This window comes from Hemitrygon akajei, chromosome 20 (genome assembly GCF_048418815.1).
Source record: "Hemitrygon akajei chromosome 20, sHemAka1.3, whole genome shotgun sequence".
Classification (NCBI taxonomy): domain Eukaryota; kingdom Metazoa; phylum Chordata; class Chondrichthyes; order Myliobatiformes; family Dasyatidae; genus Hemitrygon; species Hemitrygon akajei.
In genome coordinates, this window is record NC_133143.1 from 20,484,728 (window position 1) to 20,503,738 (window position 19,011).

Sequence of the window (19,011 nt, forward strand, 5' to 3'; positions counted from 1 at the left end):
ATCTCCCACCTGGCATTTACCCCTGCAAGTGTCAGTGCTACACCTGTCCCTATACCTCCTGTCTTACCACCATTCAGGGCCCCAAACAGTCCTTCCAGGTGAGGCAACACTTCACGTGAGCCTGTTGGGGTCATCTATTGCATCCGGTGCTCCCGTTGCGGTCTCCTCTACATCAGCGAGACCCGACGCAGATTGGGGGAACCGCTTTGTCAAGACAGGATCTCCTGGTTGCCACCCACTTCAACTCTGCTTCACATTCCCATTCAGATATGTCCATACATGGCCTCCTCTACTGCCATGATGAGGCCAAACTCAGGTTGGAGGAGCAACACCTCATATACCGTCTGGGTAGTCTCCAGCCCCTTTGCACGAATATTGAATTCTCCAACTTCTGGTAATTTCCTCCCCCTCCCTTCCCCCATCCCAGTTTCACTCTGTCTCCTCCTCCAGCTGCCTATCACCTCCCTCATGATTCCGCCTCCTTCAACTACACATACTGCTTTCCCCTTACATTCTTTCTTCACCTCTCCTGCCTATCCCCTCCCTGCTTCTCCTCCCCTACCCCTTTCCTCTTACTGGTTTTTCACCCGGCACCTACCAGCCTTCTCCTTCCCACCCTCCCCCACCTTCTTTATAGGGCCCCTGTCCCCTCCCTCTTCAGTCCTGACGAAGGGTCTCGGCCTGAAACATTGACTGTTCGTTTCCACGGATGCTGCCTGAACTGCTGAGTTCCTCCAGAGTGTTGTGCATGTTGCTTTGACCCCAACATCTGCAGTGTACTTTGTGTTTAGGTTTTAATCTCTCTCCTACATGTTGATTCATCACCACCTTTGATTCTCAGAGAGTGAATCTCTGGAATTTTCTGCCCCAGCGAGTTATGGAGGCCAGATCGTTAGAAATATTTAAAATGGAGAATAATCAGAGGTTGATTGCTTGGGAATCTGACACAGGAGATAAGAGAGGCCTTGAGTAGATCAGATAGAATCTGCTTGTGGCACCAGAAGACCTCCTCCTCGTCCTGTTTCTCTAATGTCGTTGGGAGTTAACAATCCAGGATTTGCTGCTTTTTCAGCACCTACAGATTTAAAAAAATATTATTTTAATTCAAGTTTAAGAATAACCTGAAACCCCAAAGTCATGAAATATCAATTCTTGAAATTCTGTTTGTTAGCGCACCAGTGAAACATGACATAAATCAGGCCTGGCCCACTGGAGATTCTCTTACCTGTTACCTCTTTAGTCAATGAAAACAAATTTATCTTTATGGAGGGACAGAGCAGTTATGCTGATTTCGTAGAAAAAAAATCAAGTTAAGCAATTAAGGTCAAGGAAATGATGATTGAAATTCCATTTGAACTGCTGGAAATGAGAATACCCACAGAACGTCCGGAATATGTGCTGTAAACAATAATTCCTCCTTTAAGACATCACTTTATTAAATGACTGGGATAGTAATAATACAGTGAAGAGTCATTGAATAAAATACATTCAGAGGTAAAGGGCCTGCTGAGCACAGAGCAAAACTAATTTAAAAAACATTGGAAACTTTACAATTCCCCATGAGCTACAGTGTGAGATTCTCATTTCTTTTTAAACCTTACAGATGTACATTTTCACAAATGTAACTTTGCCCGCTGTGAACATACTGCTGGATATTTCATCACATGATCCGCCTATCTCTCACTCTTAGTGTTAGTTCACCTGACATTGACATCTGACATCATCAGAAAGTGGACAGACTCTTCAATACCCTTTGTATTATAAGACCATAGGGCCATAAGATATAAGAGCTGAAGTAGGCCATTCAGCCCACCGAGTTTGCTTCACCATTCAATCATGGGCTGATTCAATTCTTCCAGTTATCCCCACTCCCCTGCCTTCACCACATATCCTTTGATGTCCTGACTAATCAACAACCTATCTATCTCTGCCTTAAATACACACAATGACTTGGCCTCCACAGCCATTCGTGGCAACAAATTCCACAGATTTACCACACTCTGACTGAAGCAATTTTTCTGCATCTCAGCTCTAAATGGACGTCCTTCAATCCTGAACTCGTGCCCTCTTGTCCTAGACTCCCCTACCATGGGAAATAACTTTGTCATATCTAATCTGTTCAGGCTTTTTAACATTCAGAATGTTTCTATGAGATTCCCCCCCATTCTCCTGAAATCCAGGGAATACAGCCCAAGTGATGCCAGATGTTCCTCATATGGTAACCCTTTCATTCCTGGAATCATTCTCCTGAATCTTCTCTGAACCCTCTCCAAAGTCAGTATATCCTTTCTAAAATAAGGAGCCCAAAAATGCACACAATACTCCACGTGTGGTCTCACGAGTGCCTTATAGAGCCTCAACATCACATCCCTGTTCTTATATTCTATACCTCTAGAAATGAATGCCAACATTGCATTCGCCTTCTTCATCACCGACTCAACCTGCAGGTTAACCTTTAGGGTATCTTGCACAAGGATTCCCAAGTCCCTTTACATCTCTGCATTTTGAATTCTCTCCCCATCTAAATAATAGTCTGCCTGTTTATTTCTTCCACCAAACTGCATGACCCTACATTTTGCAACATTGTATTTCATTTGCCACTTCTTTGACCATTCCCCTAATCTAAGTCTCTCTGCAGGCTCTCTATTTCCTCAACACTACCCACTCCTCCACCTATCTTCGGCAAACTTAGCCACAAATCCATTAATGTCCAAGTCATTGGCATACATCGTAAAAAGCAGTGGTCCCAACACCTACCCCTGTGGAACTCCACTGGTAACCAGCCAGAATAGGATCCTTTTATTTCTACTCTATTTTCTGCCAACCAGCCAATGCTCCACCCATGCTAGTAACTTCCCTGTAATTCCATGGGATCTTATCTTGCTAAGCAGCCTCACGTGCGGCACCTTGTCAAAGGCCTTCTGAAAATCCAAGTATACCATGTCTACTGCATCTCCTTTGTCTACCCTGCTTGTAATTTCCTCAAAGAGTTGCAGTAGGTTTGTCAGACAGGTTTTTCCTTTCAGGAAACCATGCTGGCTTTGGCCTATCTTGTCATGTGGCTCCAGGTACTCAGTAATTTCATCCTTAACAATTGATTCCAACAATTTCCCAACCACTGATGTCAGGCTAACAGGTCTATAAATTCCTTTCTGCTGCTTCCCACCCTTCTTAAATAGCGGAGTAACATTTGCAATTTTCCAGTCATCCAATACAATGCCAGAATCTATCAATTCTTGAAAGGTCATTAATGCCTCTGCAATCTCTCCAGCTACTTCCTTCAGAACCCGAGGGTGCATTCCATCAGGTCCAGGAGATTTATCCACCCTCAGACCATTAAGCTTCCTGAGCACCTTCTCAATTGTAATTTTCACTGCACGTACTTCAGTTCCCTGACACTCTTCAATGTCTGGTATACTGCAGATGTCTTCCACTGTGAAGACTGATGCAAAATACGCATTCAGTTCTTCGACCATCTCTGCATCTCTCATTACAGTATCTCCAGTGTCATTCTGTATTGGTCCTGTATCTACCCTCGACTCTCTTGTACCCTTTACATACTTTAAAAAGCTTTTAGTATCTTCGTTGATATTAGTCACCAGCTTCCTCTCATAATTCATCTTTTCCTTCTGAATGGTCTTCTTAGTTTCCTTCTGCAAGTTTTTAAGAGCTTCCCATTCTTCTACCTGCTCACTAGCTCTGGCTTCCTTGTATGCCCTCTCGTTGCTTTTACTTTGGCTCTGACTTCACTTGTCAGCCATGATAGTGTCCTTCCCTTTGAAAATTTCTTTTTATTTGGAATATATCTGTCTTACACTTCCCTCACTTTTCACAGAAACTCCAGCCATTGCTGCTCTGCTGTCCTTCCTGCTAGCGTCCCTTTCCAATCAAATTATCCCTTTCTGTCAAAAACCTTTCATATTGAACAAAAGTGTTATCAAGTACATTTTCTTCTCCCTATACCCTTTCTCCTGAGTCGATTATAAAACTCCTCCTTTGGAGGACTAGTAAATACTATGTTAATTTTGACCTTACCTATAATTTTCATGCAGGCAAAAATAATTTGTAATAATTCCCAAAGTGCTGGAAGACACTTGCTCAAGAATTCCCTGTTATTTTCTGTTTCCTACGCCAGAGACGAAACAACCCCTTCATTGGCAGAGGAAGACCTCCCAGAGTTATAGGCTCAGCATTTTGAAACGAAACATTGCAATTTCAGGTGAAGCTTGAAACTGGACCGACTGGTCCACCACAAGACCAATGATGGATGTCTCATTTTGAGCTGTGGTCGCTGTAACAGGAGTGCCGTTTCAGCAGGTGGCGGTGTAACCTTTCCGGGAGAGGCGGGTTCCCGCAGATGCAGTGATTTGCGGCTGACGGTGGCCCCACCGAGGAGACGCCTCTTTGTATCAGTGAGTGAGTGAGTGTGTGTGTTTGAGGGAGCCGGGGATTTCCGGCCGCTACTCGATCTCGTTGAGCCGAGGAGGCGGTGGAAGTAGGCTGTGAGCGGTGTGGATGGTGGGGTGGGAAGGATTGAAAGGTTGTTGTGTGTGTTGGGGGGGAGGGTTAGGGGTGGGCTTGCCGGAGAGGAGGCGCTGCGAGCCGAGGGGAGAAGCGTACATTGTGGAACGCGAGGAGATTGCAACACCGGACTGGGGCGAGAATGTAACCCTCTGAGCGCTCGCCTGCACCCCTGCAATAATCGGGCAGCCTCGCACACCGGCACTGCGTCCCTCGCCGAAATCATGACCGAAGACGTTTCCGAGGTTCCGAAAGAGCTGCTCGGTAAGGAGAAGGATTTGGCTCCCAGGTCTTTCTGAGGAGGGAACAGGAGCTGCATGGATGGGAGGGCAAGGCAATTGCACCGATTATATGGTTTGGTGGGGGGGGGGGGGGGTATACAAAGAAGTTAATTTCTGTCCTTCTGCCCTAGAGGGTCAGGTTTGTTTATTACCTTTTTAAGTGCGTGTGTTATCAGCCACGTTCAGCTCTCCCACTCCTTCCCCTTTTAAAAAATACTTTGATATTGCCTCTGTTCTGATTGGGGTTGTCATGCATTAGTGTCTTTCGGCGACTTGTGTATTCTGTTGTACGTGATAGGAGAAGCACACACCAGTTTATATAGAAATGCAAGCGATCGGGCAAAATGCACTTGATACCGACATCTGAAAGGAGCCACTTTTTATTTCACAGAAAGCGTCAGGGATGTTATTGGCAGGAAGGTTAAAATCTTTTTGAAGAAGAAGGTAAAACTGGAAATTAAAGGCGACAAGGTGGAAAATAAAGTTTTGGTGAGTAATCAACAATAATATCACAAAATCCATTGAAGATGTTTTGTTTCTTCCTGATTAAATGTTGATTATTGAAATGCGGCGTAAACTGATGAGCAGTCAGCCGCAAATCTAATCATGCGCCGTAACGCGGCTCGCCCCATGTTTTTGTGTCAAAATACAGTGATAAATATTATTGCATCGTCAAAGTGAGGCATTGGCTTTTACAAATATTAGTATGATCGACGTGCAAGCGTTGTTACTGACGCTAGCTGTGTTAATAGGATGAGAGCGGCGGGACAGCAGGGAGTTCAGTGTTTGTGGCTTTGTCAAAGCTCTAGGAATATGGGAAAGGGAGCCGACCATTCAGCCCCTTTCAGTTTACTATCATTAAATTAAAATAATCGATGTTAACTGTTTCGCCATCTCAATTTCATATCCCTAAGTGCACTTATTAAAATTTGTTGGTTATGCGTTCTGGATTATAAGTGGTTGGTTTCTATTAGATATTCCGCACAGGATTCCATTTTCAAAATAATATAATATTGAATAATTAGAGGGCGCTTCGAAAGTAACTTATATTATTTCCTTTTGACGTCGGAGGGCATTTGGCCCGTTAAGTATGCCAGTTCTCAGAGTAATCCCGTCAACCACACCCGCCACCCCACTTTTCTCTCTCATTTGCCAATTAACCCCAGCCTGGGATACTTTTAGTAGGGCTAATTAATGACTGTAGATCACGCCGACGTGCCTTTGGAGTATGGGGGGAAATGAGAGCACACATGGTCACAGGGAGGAGGTGCCAAGTCAGTTACAGGCAGATCTGGAGTACAGAATTGACACTCAGTTGCTGGAGCTGTGAGGTGGCACCGCTACTTGCGAAGCCGCTTTGCTGCCTGAGTTAGGATAAGTAACAAATGTCCAGTGCAAGTTGGGAAGTTCTAGTTTATGAAGGGACCATCTAAAAGGTACGTGGTCACTCTATGGATTTAATAACTTACAATAAATAAGAATTAAAAGAGATTAATTACTACAGAATTATGTTAGAACATGAAATATAAGGCTTTTTAAAAATTGTGATAGCTCGCAACAGTGATTAAGATTTAAATTGTTTTAATTGTGTGTCTTGTATTTCTTCTTAAAAGATGCAATGGTTGTACAAATAACCCATTTATACTTGTCTTGCCCACAACTTAATCAGAATTGTTTTCTGTACAATAATCTTGTAATTAAAGTGCTATAATCTATATCTTGTCATCTCATCATGGTTCTCATGGAGCATATCTGTAGGATTGGGAAGTTGTATTTAAAGAGCCTGGATTTACAAGGTTGATTTTTCCTTAGCCTAGGGACATTAGCTTACTCATATTGCTATTACTGACCATGATCTGAAACTACTGGCTCCTCATTACAAAACTACACATCTTTAAATTCCATTGTCTTGAAATTATTATATTATGCTGGTGGTTTTTCATAGTCAAACTGACTTTAATCAGGAAAAATTAATAGACTGACCCTTCCTCTCCAGTGATAGCAAAGCTTGTGGCAGATCTTTAAATTGTAATGACACCTTGGTTTTCCAGCTTCGTGCGTAATGTAATTGCCTGTCGTCACGATAATATCAACTGTTGGCAGTGCTGTGGTGAATATTTGATTGGGAGTCTTTGGGAACAAGTGTTTGCATTTTATTTGCGTAGTTCTACTGAAATTGAAATGTCTGACGAAAACCCTTGGCGTTTTTGCCTTTCTGACGTCATACATTATGTATTTTCAAAGCTTGATTTTGTTGCTTTCTGTAATTTTTGAAGTTTAATTATAGAGCATTTGCAAAATGTCAATTTCTGTTTTTCTGTTGACAATGACATCAAATTTAAAGGCTGATAGATGGTTGATTTTTAAAACAATGAAGTGTACCCTTGCCAAATATAATAAGCCGTTTTTAAGTGATCTTTCCATTCTTGATGTTGGCCTAAGTTTTGGAAAAGTCTAAATTACTTCAGTTTATTGAATAGTCGACTATAGCAAACAAGCATTAGGTTGCACACTTATTTTGTAGATGGATTGTGTTTTGTGTAGGCTGCTCAATATTTATTGAAATTATTCTGCACTCTTTTGCTAATGTTGTAGAAGTGTTAACAGCCTCCTCTGCATTGCTACTTTGAAAAACTACCAAGGACTACCAAATTCATTGCCACCTATTTAAAAACAGCCCGATTGAACTTCATAATTCTGCCGTTTCAAGAATGGGCAGTTACTAGTTAAATATCTTGTGCCTTTCACATTTATCAGCTCTTGACGCCAGGAAGCATTTCTCAAAAAGTAACACCACAACAAAAACCAGAAATTTCCAGCTCCCAGGTTGAAAGAAGTCATTGCGTGCTCCAGTGTGTAGGGTGGTGGAGCAAGGGAGAGGCAGGGTTCTGGTTTGCGTGCAGAAGAAGCTGCTGAAGAACTTGTGCTTAGGAAGCATTCTCCAGATGCATGAAGGCTTCTCGGAGTTTTGGGGAGGTGTCTGATTGGGGTGGGAAAATGCTAGCACTTTGAGGAACCGAAAATTCAAAGTCTCCAGCTATGACAGTTGAGCTTTTTTTTTACTTTATAATTCAGTAATGCGAGTTTGTATTTATCAACAGAGGCAGACTGAAGTGCTTGTGATTGACAGTGACCTTGACCTTGACCTTGAAGGCAGTGCAGGCATCCATATGACCTTATACTGCTGGTCACCTGAGGTCATATGCACAAATGAGCATTGCCTTGTAAAGAGGATACCCTCTTTAATGAGCGATTCTGCAGAGTGTGGATCCCCATGGCCAGGTAGCCTGAAGTATTGGGTGCCACATCATCAGAAAGCTTTCTTTTTTTTCCAACTCTTTCATCATCAGATGGGTGTACAACCACTCCTTTACTTGTAGGAAATTTCAGTGGTCAATCATTTTAAGGAGGAACCTGCTGCAGGAACAGAAAGTGATTGAGATCTCAGTTTGGTTTGGGTTACTCAAGGTTTGTTTTGCAGAACTTTGTCAATGTTGGAGAAATGATGTATAAGGTCATTTTGAAAAACTGTGATTGAACATTGCCAGCACACACAAAATTCTGGGGGAGCTCTGTGGGTCAGGCGGCATTTAGGGAGGAAAATGACCATTTGGTGATTTGGACTGTGACCCTTCAACAGGACTTACGAAGGGTGCCCACCATTTTGCCTACTCCTGTCTCACTGAACTCGTGTCCTCATATCTCTTTGTGCTCCTTGGTTCAATCCCTCCCCACCTACATATGTGACACTTAACATGTTCTGCACCTTTTCAACTTCCAGTTCCCAATCCTGACCGCCTCATTTTCACCATGGATGTCCCATCCCTCCACACTTCCATCTCCCATCAAGTAGGCCTCAAGGCACTCTACTTCTTTCTTGACAACAGACATAACCAGTTCCCCTCTGCCACCTTTCTCCTCCATCTGACAGAAATGACAATCACCCTCAACAACTGATGAAGAGTCTTGACTGTTTATTTCCCACCATAGATGCAGCCTTTAGAGTTCCTCCAACACCTTGTGCATGTTCTTCCAGCTGTAGTCTCTCTTTTGTCTCCAGTAAATATTTCCACTTGTCATCATATGGAAGAGTGTGGTTGAAAATCTCACTGGAGACCAAAGTAAGTTATTGCACCATTGTTGATGTGATGATTGGCTATACAAGACAAAAGACAATGCAATTAATCAATCTCACATCAAAAAAGCCCTGTTGTATTAATGATTGGCCTTAACCTGTGTAAAATATTGTTGAGTTGACATGATGTTATTTTGTGCAGTTCCTGCTTTATACGCAGATACTTATTTTTTTGTTCCCATTTTCCTTTTATTAAAATCACTAAGTTTAAAGCTGATGTCCATTCAGTGTTGTCAAAGGATAGTTTTTTTTCACATTATGGATCCATTCACTTGTCAATAAAGTACTTGATCTTGCTTATTTCAATCATATCTGTTACTTGTAATCATCAGCTAGGAATGCTCTGGAGTAATGTAACTGGTAAATTTTCAATAACATTTGCTGAATTTCTTTTCTCAAGTGCTAGAGAGCTGATGATCACAATACCATACTGTAAATCAGGTCATCATTTCATTAACAGTGGATATATTGATCAGAGCTACATTCATGCCAGTGCCAATACTTTATTAGGAATTTGAGGAGATTTGGTACGTCACCAAAGACTAGCAAATTTCTACTGTAAGTGGAGAGCATTCTGATTGGTTGCGTCACTGCTTGGTATGGAGTTTCCAATGCACAGGATCAATAAACAGCTGCAATGGGTTGTAAACTGAGCCAGCTCCATCATGGACCCAAGCTTCCCCACCTTCGAGGACATCTTAAAAAAAGTAGTGCCTCAAGAAGGTGGCATTTATCATTAAGGACCCTCACCGGCCCTCTTTTCATTATTACCATCAGGAGGAGGCACTGGAGCTTGACAATGATACTCAATATTTTAGGAATAAATTATTCCCTTCTGCCATCAGTTTTCTGAACAGGTCCTCACTATTTTGCTCTTCTTCTGCACTATTTATTTATTTTTTATATATTATTATAACTTTCAGTTGTATGTATTGCACTGTATACTGCCGCAAAACAACAAATTTCACGACAAATGTCAGTGATGATCTGCTTCTGGTTCACATTTGGAACTGTCTGCTTTCGGTGTCCGGAGAGCAAAATGAGCTTTTCTGCATATATATGTTTTTAAAATAAGATTCTGTCTAAGATTTATATTGATATAGTAAGTTTAAAACTACATTAATTTAAAAACTTTTATAGAAGAAGAGCATGCAAGTTGCCTACTCTCAAACAATGAAGGCTGAGTAATGCCTTCACAGACTGGATGAAGTGATAGATTGCTGGAGGTTAGTGAGATAGAGAGAAGTGAGGAGTGAAACAAATTAAACTCTAAGGACCACCTTACTGAATTTGGAGTTCTGGTCTACTATTTAAATTGTTTAAAGCCTTGATTGTCCTTCACTCTCTAAACTGTTCCTGTCTGTAACTCCATCCACTCAGTTCTCAATGTGCATCACTGGGACATTCTATTATTCTGCTCTCAGTAACATAACCTGTCAGCTTCCACCACTAAGTCAATGTATATACTACTGAAACATTCACCTTTGCCTCAAGTGTTCGAGCAAGCCTTCCATTTATAACTCCACAAAGTTATATGTTGGTGATGGGTGTAGGAAATCACTGTTTTTTAAATAGTACTTTTTATAGAATTACTACTTTTTAACAAACTCATGTATTTTTCACAGTATGTGGTGGTTCGTCCCCACTAACTGGCAGAAAGCAGTTTAGCAGTTAAACTAACATCTTTTCACCTTTTTAATTTTCATTGGCTAAGTATTAGCACATTACCATGTGATGTAATTGTTTTAATTATGTAGCTTATTAACTAGTTCATTTCTATCTAAGGAATTTTTTAATCTCAATTATAAAAATGATGGATTTTACAGAGGTGCCGTCTTTTCTATCTTTTTGTTTTTGCATTCTTTGCTGTTCATCTACCTCTTGGCATCATTCTCAGCTCTTAAGTTAGCTTGCTTAGTATTTGTATGTTTGTCTGTACTCTTAAAATAAATGATCATTAGACTTAAGACTGCTCGTCATTCCTGACTCCTGGAAGAACCCTGAGGATCAGAAAATGAACAGAGATCCAACCTGGGTTAGCAGCAATTAGTGTGTGGTCAGGTATAGACTGCCAGATAACAGAATGTTAGATGAGCTGCACCTTGCTGAGGGTAGAGTAAGAAAATATTTACTCTGCTTCTGAATATGTTACTAAACAAAATGAAGCTGTTTGAATCTTACTGCAGTATGCTAGTTTATATACCAGAGGATTATTGTGGCATCATGAAAAATATTGGTGATTTATGAATTGCAGTATTTTCTCCTTTGGTCATCACTTTATTCACAAGTGTAATTGTAGCAAAACATCAGGTTTTTATTTCACATTTTATTAAAAATTCCCATTTTGATGTTTGGTTAATTAAATTTTGTCAGAGGTTTCTGCCCACATAAAGTCTTAAACCATAACACTGATGTATGGAAAACACGATTATAAAACTGTTTGGTTCAGGTTGCACTGAGGATTATGACCATCAGTTGTAATTATTAAATAATTAGTTCATTCAATCTGAGAACATTGCAGGCTATAAGGTTTGTGCCCATTCTAGACCACAGCTCAATGAATAGCATTTCAAGCCTTTTTTTGCATCTGTACTGAATACTTAATGTGAACATACCATTGCAGTTTATAAAGCATAATCTTATGGTCAAAGTTAATTATGCACAATTTCCAAAACGTGCCTTACTTTTGCTTAGCAGTACGAATGTTAATTAAAATGCCATTTGCAAAATAGTATGCATCCATTTTAATTGGGTAGGAATTAAATTGTCTTCTAGCAGCATCTATACAATCCTGGGTTGGATGCACCTGGACAGTGATTTAATTCCTAACTAGGTACACAGAAATGGCAGTTACAACTCAGAGACTCGTCTCAGTTACCTTGAGGCTATTTAATCTTTAAAGTATAAAGGGAAAATTATAATTTTCAGCTTTGCAATTAACAGTCACTTTAGTAATCTTGCCAAAGTCCCTTATATTCATGACTGTCGAACGAAGATCGATGGTTCCCAAAACACTGGAGAAACGGGTTAGAGGGAACTAGAGAATATTTAAGTTTTGATCATTGCAGTAATATATTATGTTAATATGCTATAGTATTTACTAATTTCTTATGCTTGGAGCATTTAGCTATGTTTAGTTGGCTATGGATGAAGGTTGTTTAGGGGTCATGTGGAATTTTGACTTCTGTGTCAGTCTATTCTAATGGCTCTTATCAAGACCTATATCCTTATGAGCTCCAGTTTCTTTGGTACATGGGCTTTGACATGTACCAGGAAGCAGAATGATAAACAGATCAGTTATTGTTAGAGTATGTAATAAAACTTGGTCTGAGAATAGCCATCTTTACCTATCAGATCTGTTGATGAACATTATTTATTAGAGGCAAAATATATATTTCAGTTGCAGCCTATTGCCTTCTGTCCATAATTAATTATGCAAGTGTCTAACTCAATAGTTCTGTGCCTATTTTGTCACAGTGAAATGTATTTGCAGTTCTCTCAGCACTGCAGGGGCTGCACCCACTCACTTACTGTGGTTGCTGAAGGTTAGAAGGTTAAGATTAATGCGGGCTTTCAAGGCACATTGGAGACAGGGTGTGGACTGGACTTCGGACTTGCCTAGCACATATTATTTTTTTCTGTTGATATTTTGTTGATTAGAGCTGGTAATTTGGCATTGCAGTGAGAGAACACTGGTTTAGCTGACAAGTGGAAATCATGAGCTAGGTTATTGGCAGCTGAGTGTGTTCTATAATCTTGAATTTCTGTGGAACTTTTCTGCTTTATTTTCTCCCCCCTCCCCCTGCTATCGATCTAAAGAACGCTGACGTACTTCCTAGGTTGCGCTGGAACACATCAGTGATGTAACCTGGGGTCATCGGGTATTTTGGGTCTTTCAACATCAGACGCTCTTGCCCAGTCGGGTTGATCAGGCCTTGGTTTGTGTCCCAGCAATAATGGTCCATGGGTTAGGAGGCTAGCTCAGCAGCAGCTGTGACAGCCTCTTCTCTTTTCAGATCCCCCCACTCCACCCCAGTAATGCCAAAAACGCAGTAGGTTTTGCATAGTGAGCAGCCAACAAAACTTCTGCACCCCACATCATGCCCCCCACCCCTGTCACTGGCACTGCTCTACCAGCTCAAGGTATTTGGCCTCCTCGATCCGGTCTTCCCAAGGAACTGTCAGTTCTACCATGACCATCTGCTTCATGGTTTCTGACAGAATGACCACGTCAGACTTCAGGGATGATGACGATGCGATGAAGTCAGGGAGCTTTAATTGCTTGCCAAGATTGATCTTCAGTTGCCGTCAGACAGTGTGAGCCTTCTCAATGGTATTCTGTAAGGTGAAATCAATTGATGCCAGAGTCCTTTGATCTTTTCATCCAAATGACTGTTGTTAATGTGTACATTGGCAATGGAGTCTTTACAATTTTACCCATGTGTAGTTTTGGTTACAGCTCTTGAGTGTGACTAGTTTTATCATAGTTACGGGGCAGAGCCCATTTGAAGTTTCTACTGGTACCCCTTGTCAGTTACATTCAGTGCAACCACAGTAAATCTCCAATAATTTGGCAGCCTTGAGACTGGGCGGTGCTGCCTAGCAGATGTTATTAATACTATGTCTATTTATGCCCTTCATTTTGCTTCAGCATAGTAAATAGTATCATTGCTGTTATATACTCACCGTGATCACTGTGAGTTTAAAGGGGGCAGGAAATATGTAAGTACTTCAGCCATAGATGGAACCAGATTCCTTACCCTGGTGGTCAAGCCCACTGTCTGGACTGCTGCCCTGGCCACAGTCTGGACTCTGGCTGCACTGTTGCTGGCGCTCAGGAGCTCCGGCTTGTACTCCCGTCCAATGAGTGAGTCAGATGGCAAGCCAATCGGTTGCCAGGTTATTGGTGCAAAAAACAATCTGCTGGGGGGATTTCTGCAGAAGGTTGTTTGTAGCTTCAGGCCCCAGCATTTACAGTCTCTATGTTGCTAGTTTCACTGTTCCTTCAATTTTTAAACTAGTTCAGAGGCTGAGGTATAAGATGTTCCTGGTATTCTGATGTTTGAGAATAATTCTACGCCACTTAAACAAGGTACTTAATTAAGTTCTCCTATTAATCAGTAGAGAATTGATTATTTAATAATGTATGACTGCATTTGGATGTCGGTATCTTGTTGCAAGTGTGTGTGTTTAGTGGATATAGGGAACTGAACTTCTGTTTAATACAGTCATTCAGCATGGCCCACTTAGTCCACGCTGACCATCGAGACCCCATTCCTCATCAATTCTTTGCAGATTCTACTACCTAACAACGCACCAGGGACAATATATAGTGGTCTGTTACCTTAACAACCTGCACGTCTTCGGGATGTGGGAGGAAGGTGGAGGTCAGGCAGGGAGTTGATGGCATCTAGCTCCACGAGCCGCACACTGGAGATCAAGGTTGAATCCGGCTTGCCAGCGCTGTGAGCCGGCGGCCTTACTAGTTGTTGCTGTTGTGCAGTTGTCAGATTCAATTTTGGTTACAACATTCCCAGTAGATTGGACAGCGGACAGTTATTGCCAGTCGAACAATTTATGAAGAAGTGCCTTAAATGAAATGTAAATGAATTCTGGTGGCATAATTATTGCAACCTTTATGAGTTTGTTGTTACATCATTAGAATACATCGTTGTTTTCTTGTACTGAGCTGGTTACTGCTGAATTTTTTTGAAATGATTATTGGCTTAATCTTAAAAATAGGATTTCAATTTTCAAATGGTGGTAGTCTTTCATTAAAATTGCTCAATGGCTGAAGAGTTCAAACATGTGTGAGTGATGTTGAAGGGCTAAAGAAGTAGAATCAATGATCCACCACAGGCATTAAGGAAAATATCATTTATTTCATCACCTATGATTTGTCTTTCTTGTGGAAATTAATTGATGACTCTTTACTTTTGGGGGTGGAGGGGAGAACATCTGGAGCGTACACAAGGATGTTCATGAACTATTGTGTGCTGCCTTGATCACCACGTTGCAGGAACGATGCAGTTTGCTGAAGCAAAAGCACGGGACACTCACCGGATATTGCTTGGATTGGACAGCTTCAGTTATGGGGAGAGATTGGGGAGGCTGGGCTCATTCTTTCTGGAGTGTAGGAGGCTGATGAGTGACCTGATGGAGGCATGTACGATTATGAAAGGGTAGATGGTCTGAAACTTCTCCCATGGTAGGGGAAAGAAGGTTTAAAAACAAGAAGAAACAGCTTTAAAAAGAGGAAGGAGTTGTAAAGGGGATCTGAAGGAGCACATTTTTATTTAAACACAAGGTGTGGTTGGTATCTGAAACATCCTGTCAGAGGAGGTGATGGAATCAGAGGCAGTTACCACATTTAAAGAGGCATTTAGACGAATGTCTAAATAAGGAAGCCAAAGAAGGATATGGTCCTTATGAAGGCAAGTAGATTGAGAGTAGATGTAGAAAGTGGTCAACAGAGACATGGTAGGCTGAAGGGCCTGTTCCTATGTTGTACGGCTATGATCCTATGACATTTCACACTTAATTTTTATCGAACAAAATGACAGTGGATCGATAGTTGAGATTATTAAAGCAAAAACATGACATTCATCATGGCAAAATTGCTTCTGATCAGGGATACAGGGATACATTTTTACCTTGGGATGGAAATTAACCACAAGCAAGCAACTGCTTTGGGAATGAGATAAGACGGGAACCAAATTGGTGGAGAATTTGTGGAGGATGATGAGTTGTCCCTGTTGAATGCTGACAGACGTAGGAACTTAATCTTGAGTGGTTTCCCACTGGGATTGAGAGTTCAAGTTAGCTCCATTCATTGCGGTGAGTGTTAACAGGATCTTTTGTGAAGTAATTCCATTGCCGTGAATTGGTAATATGGAAGTGGTGGGAGGATGAGTGCTGCCAAACAGATGTTTGTTTTTAATAAAAATATCCTGAAAGCTGGTTGAATGTAGTCCAAAGATTGGCTGTTGAACAGTTGACATGTACGAAAGATGCACAAAAAGTTCATTACAAAAACTATACAAACTAATAACATTAAATATGTTTGAGATAAAATAAAATGATTTAGCACTTTAGTGGTTAATAAATGCCAATAAGGTTGCCAATGGTGTTAACACGCATGTTCAACACAATTACATAGTTATTGCATTTTTAGTGCATTAATCACATGTACTCATTGGAAAAAAAACAGACTCATTTTCAAGACAATGTAAAGTGATCCCCATTACCCTGCATACAGTACATCAGTGCTCTCAAATTACATCATATATTCTCTCTCCACTTGCACAGATTTGTTTTTACTGTTGCTCTCAGTAAGAGGAAGGGCCAGGTGGGTGGAATGTGTGGGTACAGGGCAGATGGAGTGAGCAAAGGAGGGGAAACAGGGTGTGTGAGATTGGTTCTGGAGGAACTGGGAAAATCAGGAGGAGGAAGAGAAGGGACAGAGGGGAGTAATTTATTCAAAATTGGCAAATGCAGTGTTTTGTTGCTGAGCTACTACAGTAAGCTGGTCTATAGTTGCTGGATTTAACTTTGCATTTATTTTTTTTAAACCAATATTTGTAAATTGTCTGTGGACAGCATCCCCTGTTATTTTTAGATGTTGGGATAAATATCCCCAATATCTGCTATACTTTCCAGCTTCTGTTCCCTCAGCAGCCAAAGTAAATCCCATCTGGGGTAAGTAACTGATCTAGAACATAGAGCATTACAGCACGGTACAGGCCATTCAGCCCACATTGTTATATTTCTTTTATCCATGTGCCTAAGAATCTCTTAAATGTGGCTAATGAATCTATTTCTACTACCGCTGCTGGCAGAGTGTTCGACGCACCTAATCTTCTCTGCATAAAAAAAATTGTGTGGTACCCCTTATACTTTTCCTCCAATCACTTTAAAATTATGCCCCAATGTATTGGCCATTTCACCCTGGGAAAATGTCTATGCCCCTCATCATATTGTGTGTCTCTGTCAAGTCACCCCCCCCCCCCCTCCCTGCTCTCCTTAGCGGAAGTGGTAGCTTGTTCAAGCTATGCCCTGGTAAATAATCTCTGCACACTCTCTAAAGCTTATACATCCTTCCTATAAAGAGGCAACCAGGACTGAACACAATATTCTAAGTGTGGTCTAGCTAGGGTTTTACAGTGGCTCTTGGAGGCCACACCATACACCTTCTTAACAACCCTATCAAACTTGCAAGGCAACTTTGAGGAATCTATGGAAGTGGACTCAAAATCTGTATGATCCTCCACACTACTAAGAATCCTGCCATTAATCCCGTGTGCTGCCTTCAATTTTGAACTTCCAAAGTGAATCTCTTCACACTTTTCCAGATTGAACTCCATCTGCCATTTCCCAGCTTAGCTTTGCATTCTATCACCCTACAACAATCTTCTACATATCTACAGCACCGCCAACCTAAATGTCATCTGAAAGCACTAACCTACCTCTCTCTTTCCTCGTCCAAGTTTTGTGTAAAAAATCCCTGTGGAACGCCACTAGTAAGCAAGAGTATGCTCTGTCTACCTCCCTCTGCCTTCTGTGGGCAACCAATTCTGAATCCACACAGCCAAGTCTCTTTGGATCCCATGCCTCCTGACTTCCTGAATGAGCCCACCATGGAGAACCTTGTTAAACACTTTACTAAAATCCATATCCACTGCTCTACCTTTATCAATTTGTTTTGTCACTTCCTCAAGTAATAAAATCAGGTTTGTGAGTTATACAGACAGACAGACATACTTTATTGATCCCGAGGGAAATTGGGTTTCGTACAGTCACACCAACCAAGAATAGTGTAGAAATATAGCAAAATAAACCCATAAATAATTAAATAATAATAAGTTAATCATGCCAAGTGGAAATAAGTCCAGGACCAGCCTATTGGCTCAGGGTGTCTGACACTCCGAGGGAGGAGTTGTAAAGTTTGATGGCCACAGGCAGGAATGACTTCTTATGACGCTCAGTGTTGCATCTCGGTGGAATGAGTCTCTGGCTGAATGTACTCCTGTGCCTAACCAGTACATTATGGAGTGGATGGGAGACATTGTCCAAGATGGCATACAACTTGGACAGCATCCTCTTTTCAGACACCACCGTCAGAGATTCCAGTTCCACCCCACAACATCACTGGCCTTACGAATAAGTTTGTTGATTCTGTCGGTGTCTGACCTGCTCTTCACAAAGCCATGCTGAATATTCCTAATCAGACTATGTTTCTCTAAATGCTTGTAAATCTTGTATCTGAAAATCGTCTCCAATAACTTGCCCACTGCGCAATGGTCTATAATTCCCAGAGTTATCCCTGTGAACTTTCTTGAGCAAAGAAATAACATTTGCCACCCTTCAACCTTATTGATCCTAATATTTTTGATAAGTTTCAACATATCCTGTTTCTTAACGGTGACATGTCAGCCTGGTTTGCATTGTTTCACATTCAATCAAGGTCCCTCTCACTGATGAATACTGAAGGAAAATATTCATTAAGGACCTCTCCTGCCTCCTCCCACTCCAGGCACCTGTTTTCTTTACTGTCGCTGGCTAGTCCTACCCTCTCTCTTGTCATCCTCTTGGTCTTCACACCTTTGGGTTTTCTTTAATCTTACTCACTCAGACTTTCTCATGTACCCTTCTAGCTCTCCTGAGTCCATTTTTAACCTTCTTCTGGGCTACCTTGTATCTCTCAAGAGCCCTGTCTGATCCTTGCTTCCTAAATCTTAAACATGCTTCTTTCTTCATCATGATTACATGTTCCACATCTTTTGTCAACCATGGTTCCTTCACCCTACCATCCTTTCCCTGCCTCAATGGGACTAATCTATCCAGTACACAATGCAAGTGCCCCTATCTTAAGTGTATCTAACCTTTCCTTGCCTCTTTGTCATCAACTTGTAGTTAAGCCATGTCTCAAAAGTATCTTCCTTTGCTGAGATGCCAACAGTATATTCTACCTTGGTAAAGACTGATGCAAAGTTTTCAGTCATTACCTCTGCTATGCTCTTTGTTTCTGGATTGATCTCTTTTATTAGTCCCTAATTAGGCTTAGTCATTAGACTT

The 19,011-nt window shown here is 41.3% G+C and overlaps 1 protein-coding gene across 7 annotated transcripts in view; it reads left to right on the plus strand.

Annotated features, from left to right (window-relative positions):
- The first annotated feature begins 4,578 nt into the window (after positions 1–4,578).
- The window catches only part of LOC140713623 (F-actin-uncapping protein LRRC16A-like), a 328,263-nt gene continuing 313,830 nt past the window's right edge, over positions 4,579–19,011 (plus strand). For 5 of the 7 annotated variants that reach the window (XM_073023966.1, XM_073023968.1, XM_073023970.1 and 2 more), the window contains exons 1-2: positions 4,579–4,785; positions 5,194–5,291. In XM_073023966.1, the coding sequence (XP_072880067.1) occupies positions 4,746–4,785; positions 5,194–5,291 (138 nt within the window). In that variant the 5' untranslated portion in view covers positions 4,579–4,745. Of the gene's footprint in view, positions 4,786–5,193; positions 5,292–6,122; positions 6,239–13,942; positions 14,030–19,011 lie in introns of those variants that run through there. The other 2 variants (XM_073023971.1, XM_073023972.1) reach the window with 2 other exon arrangements.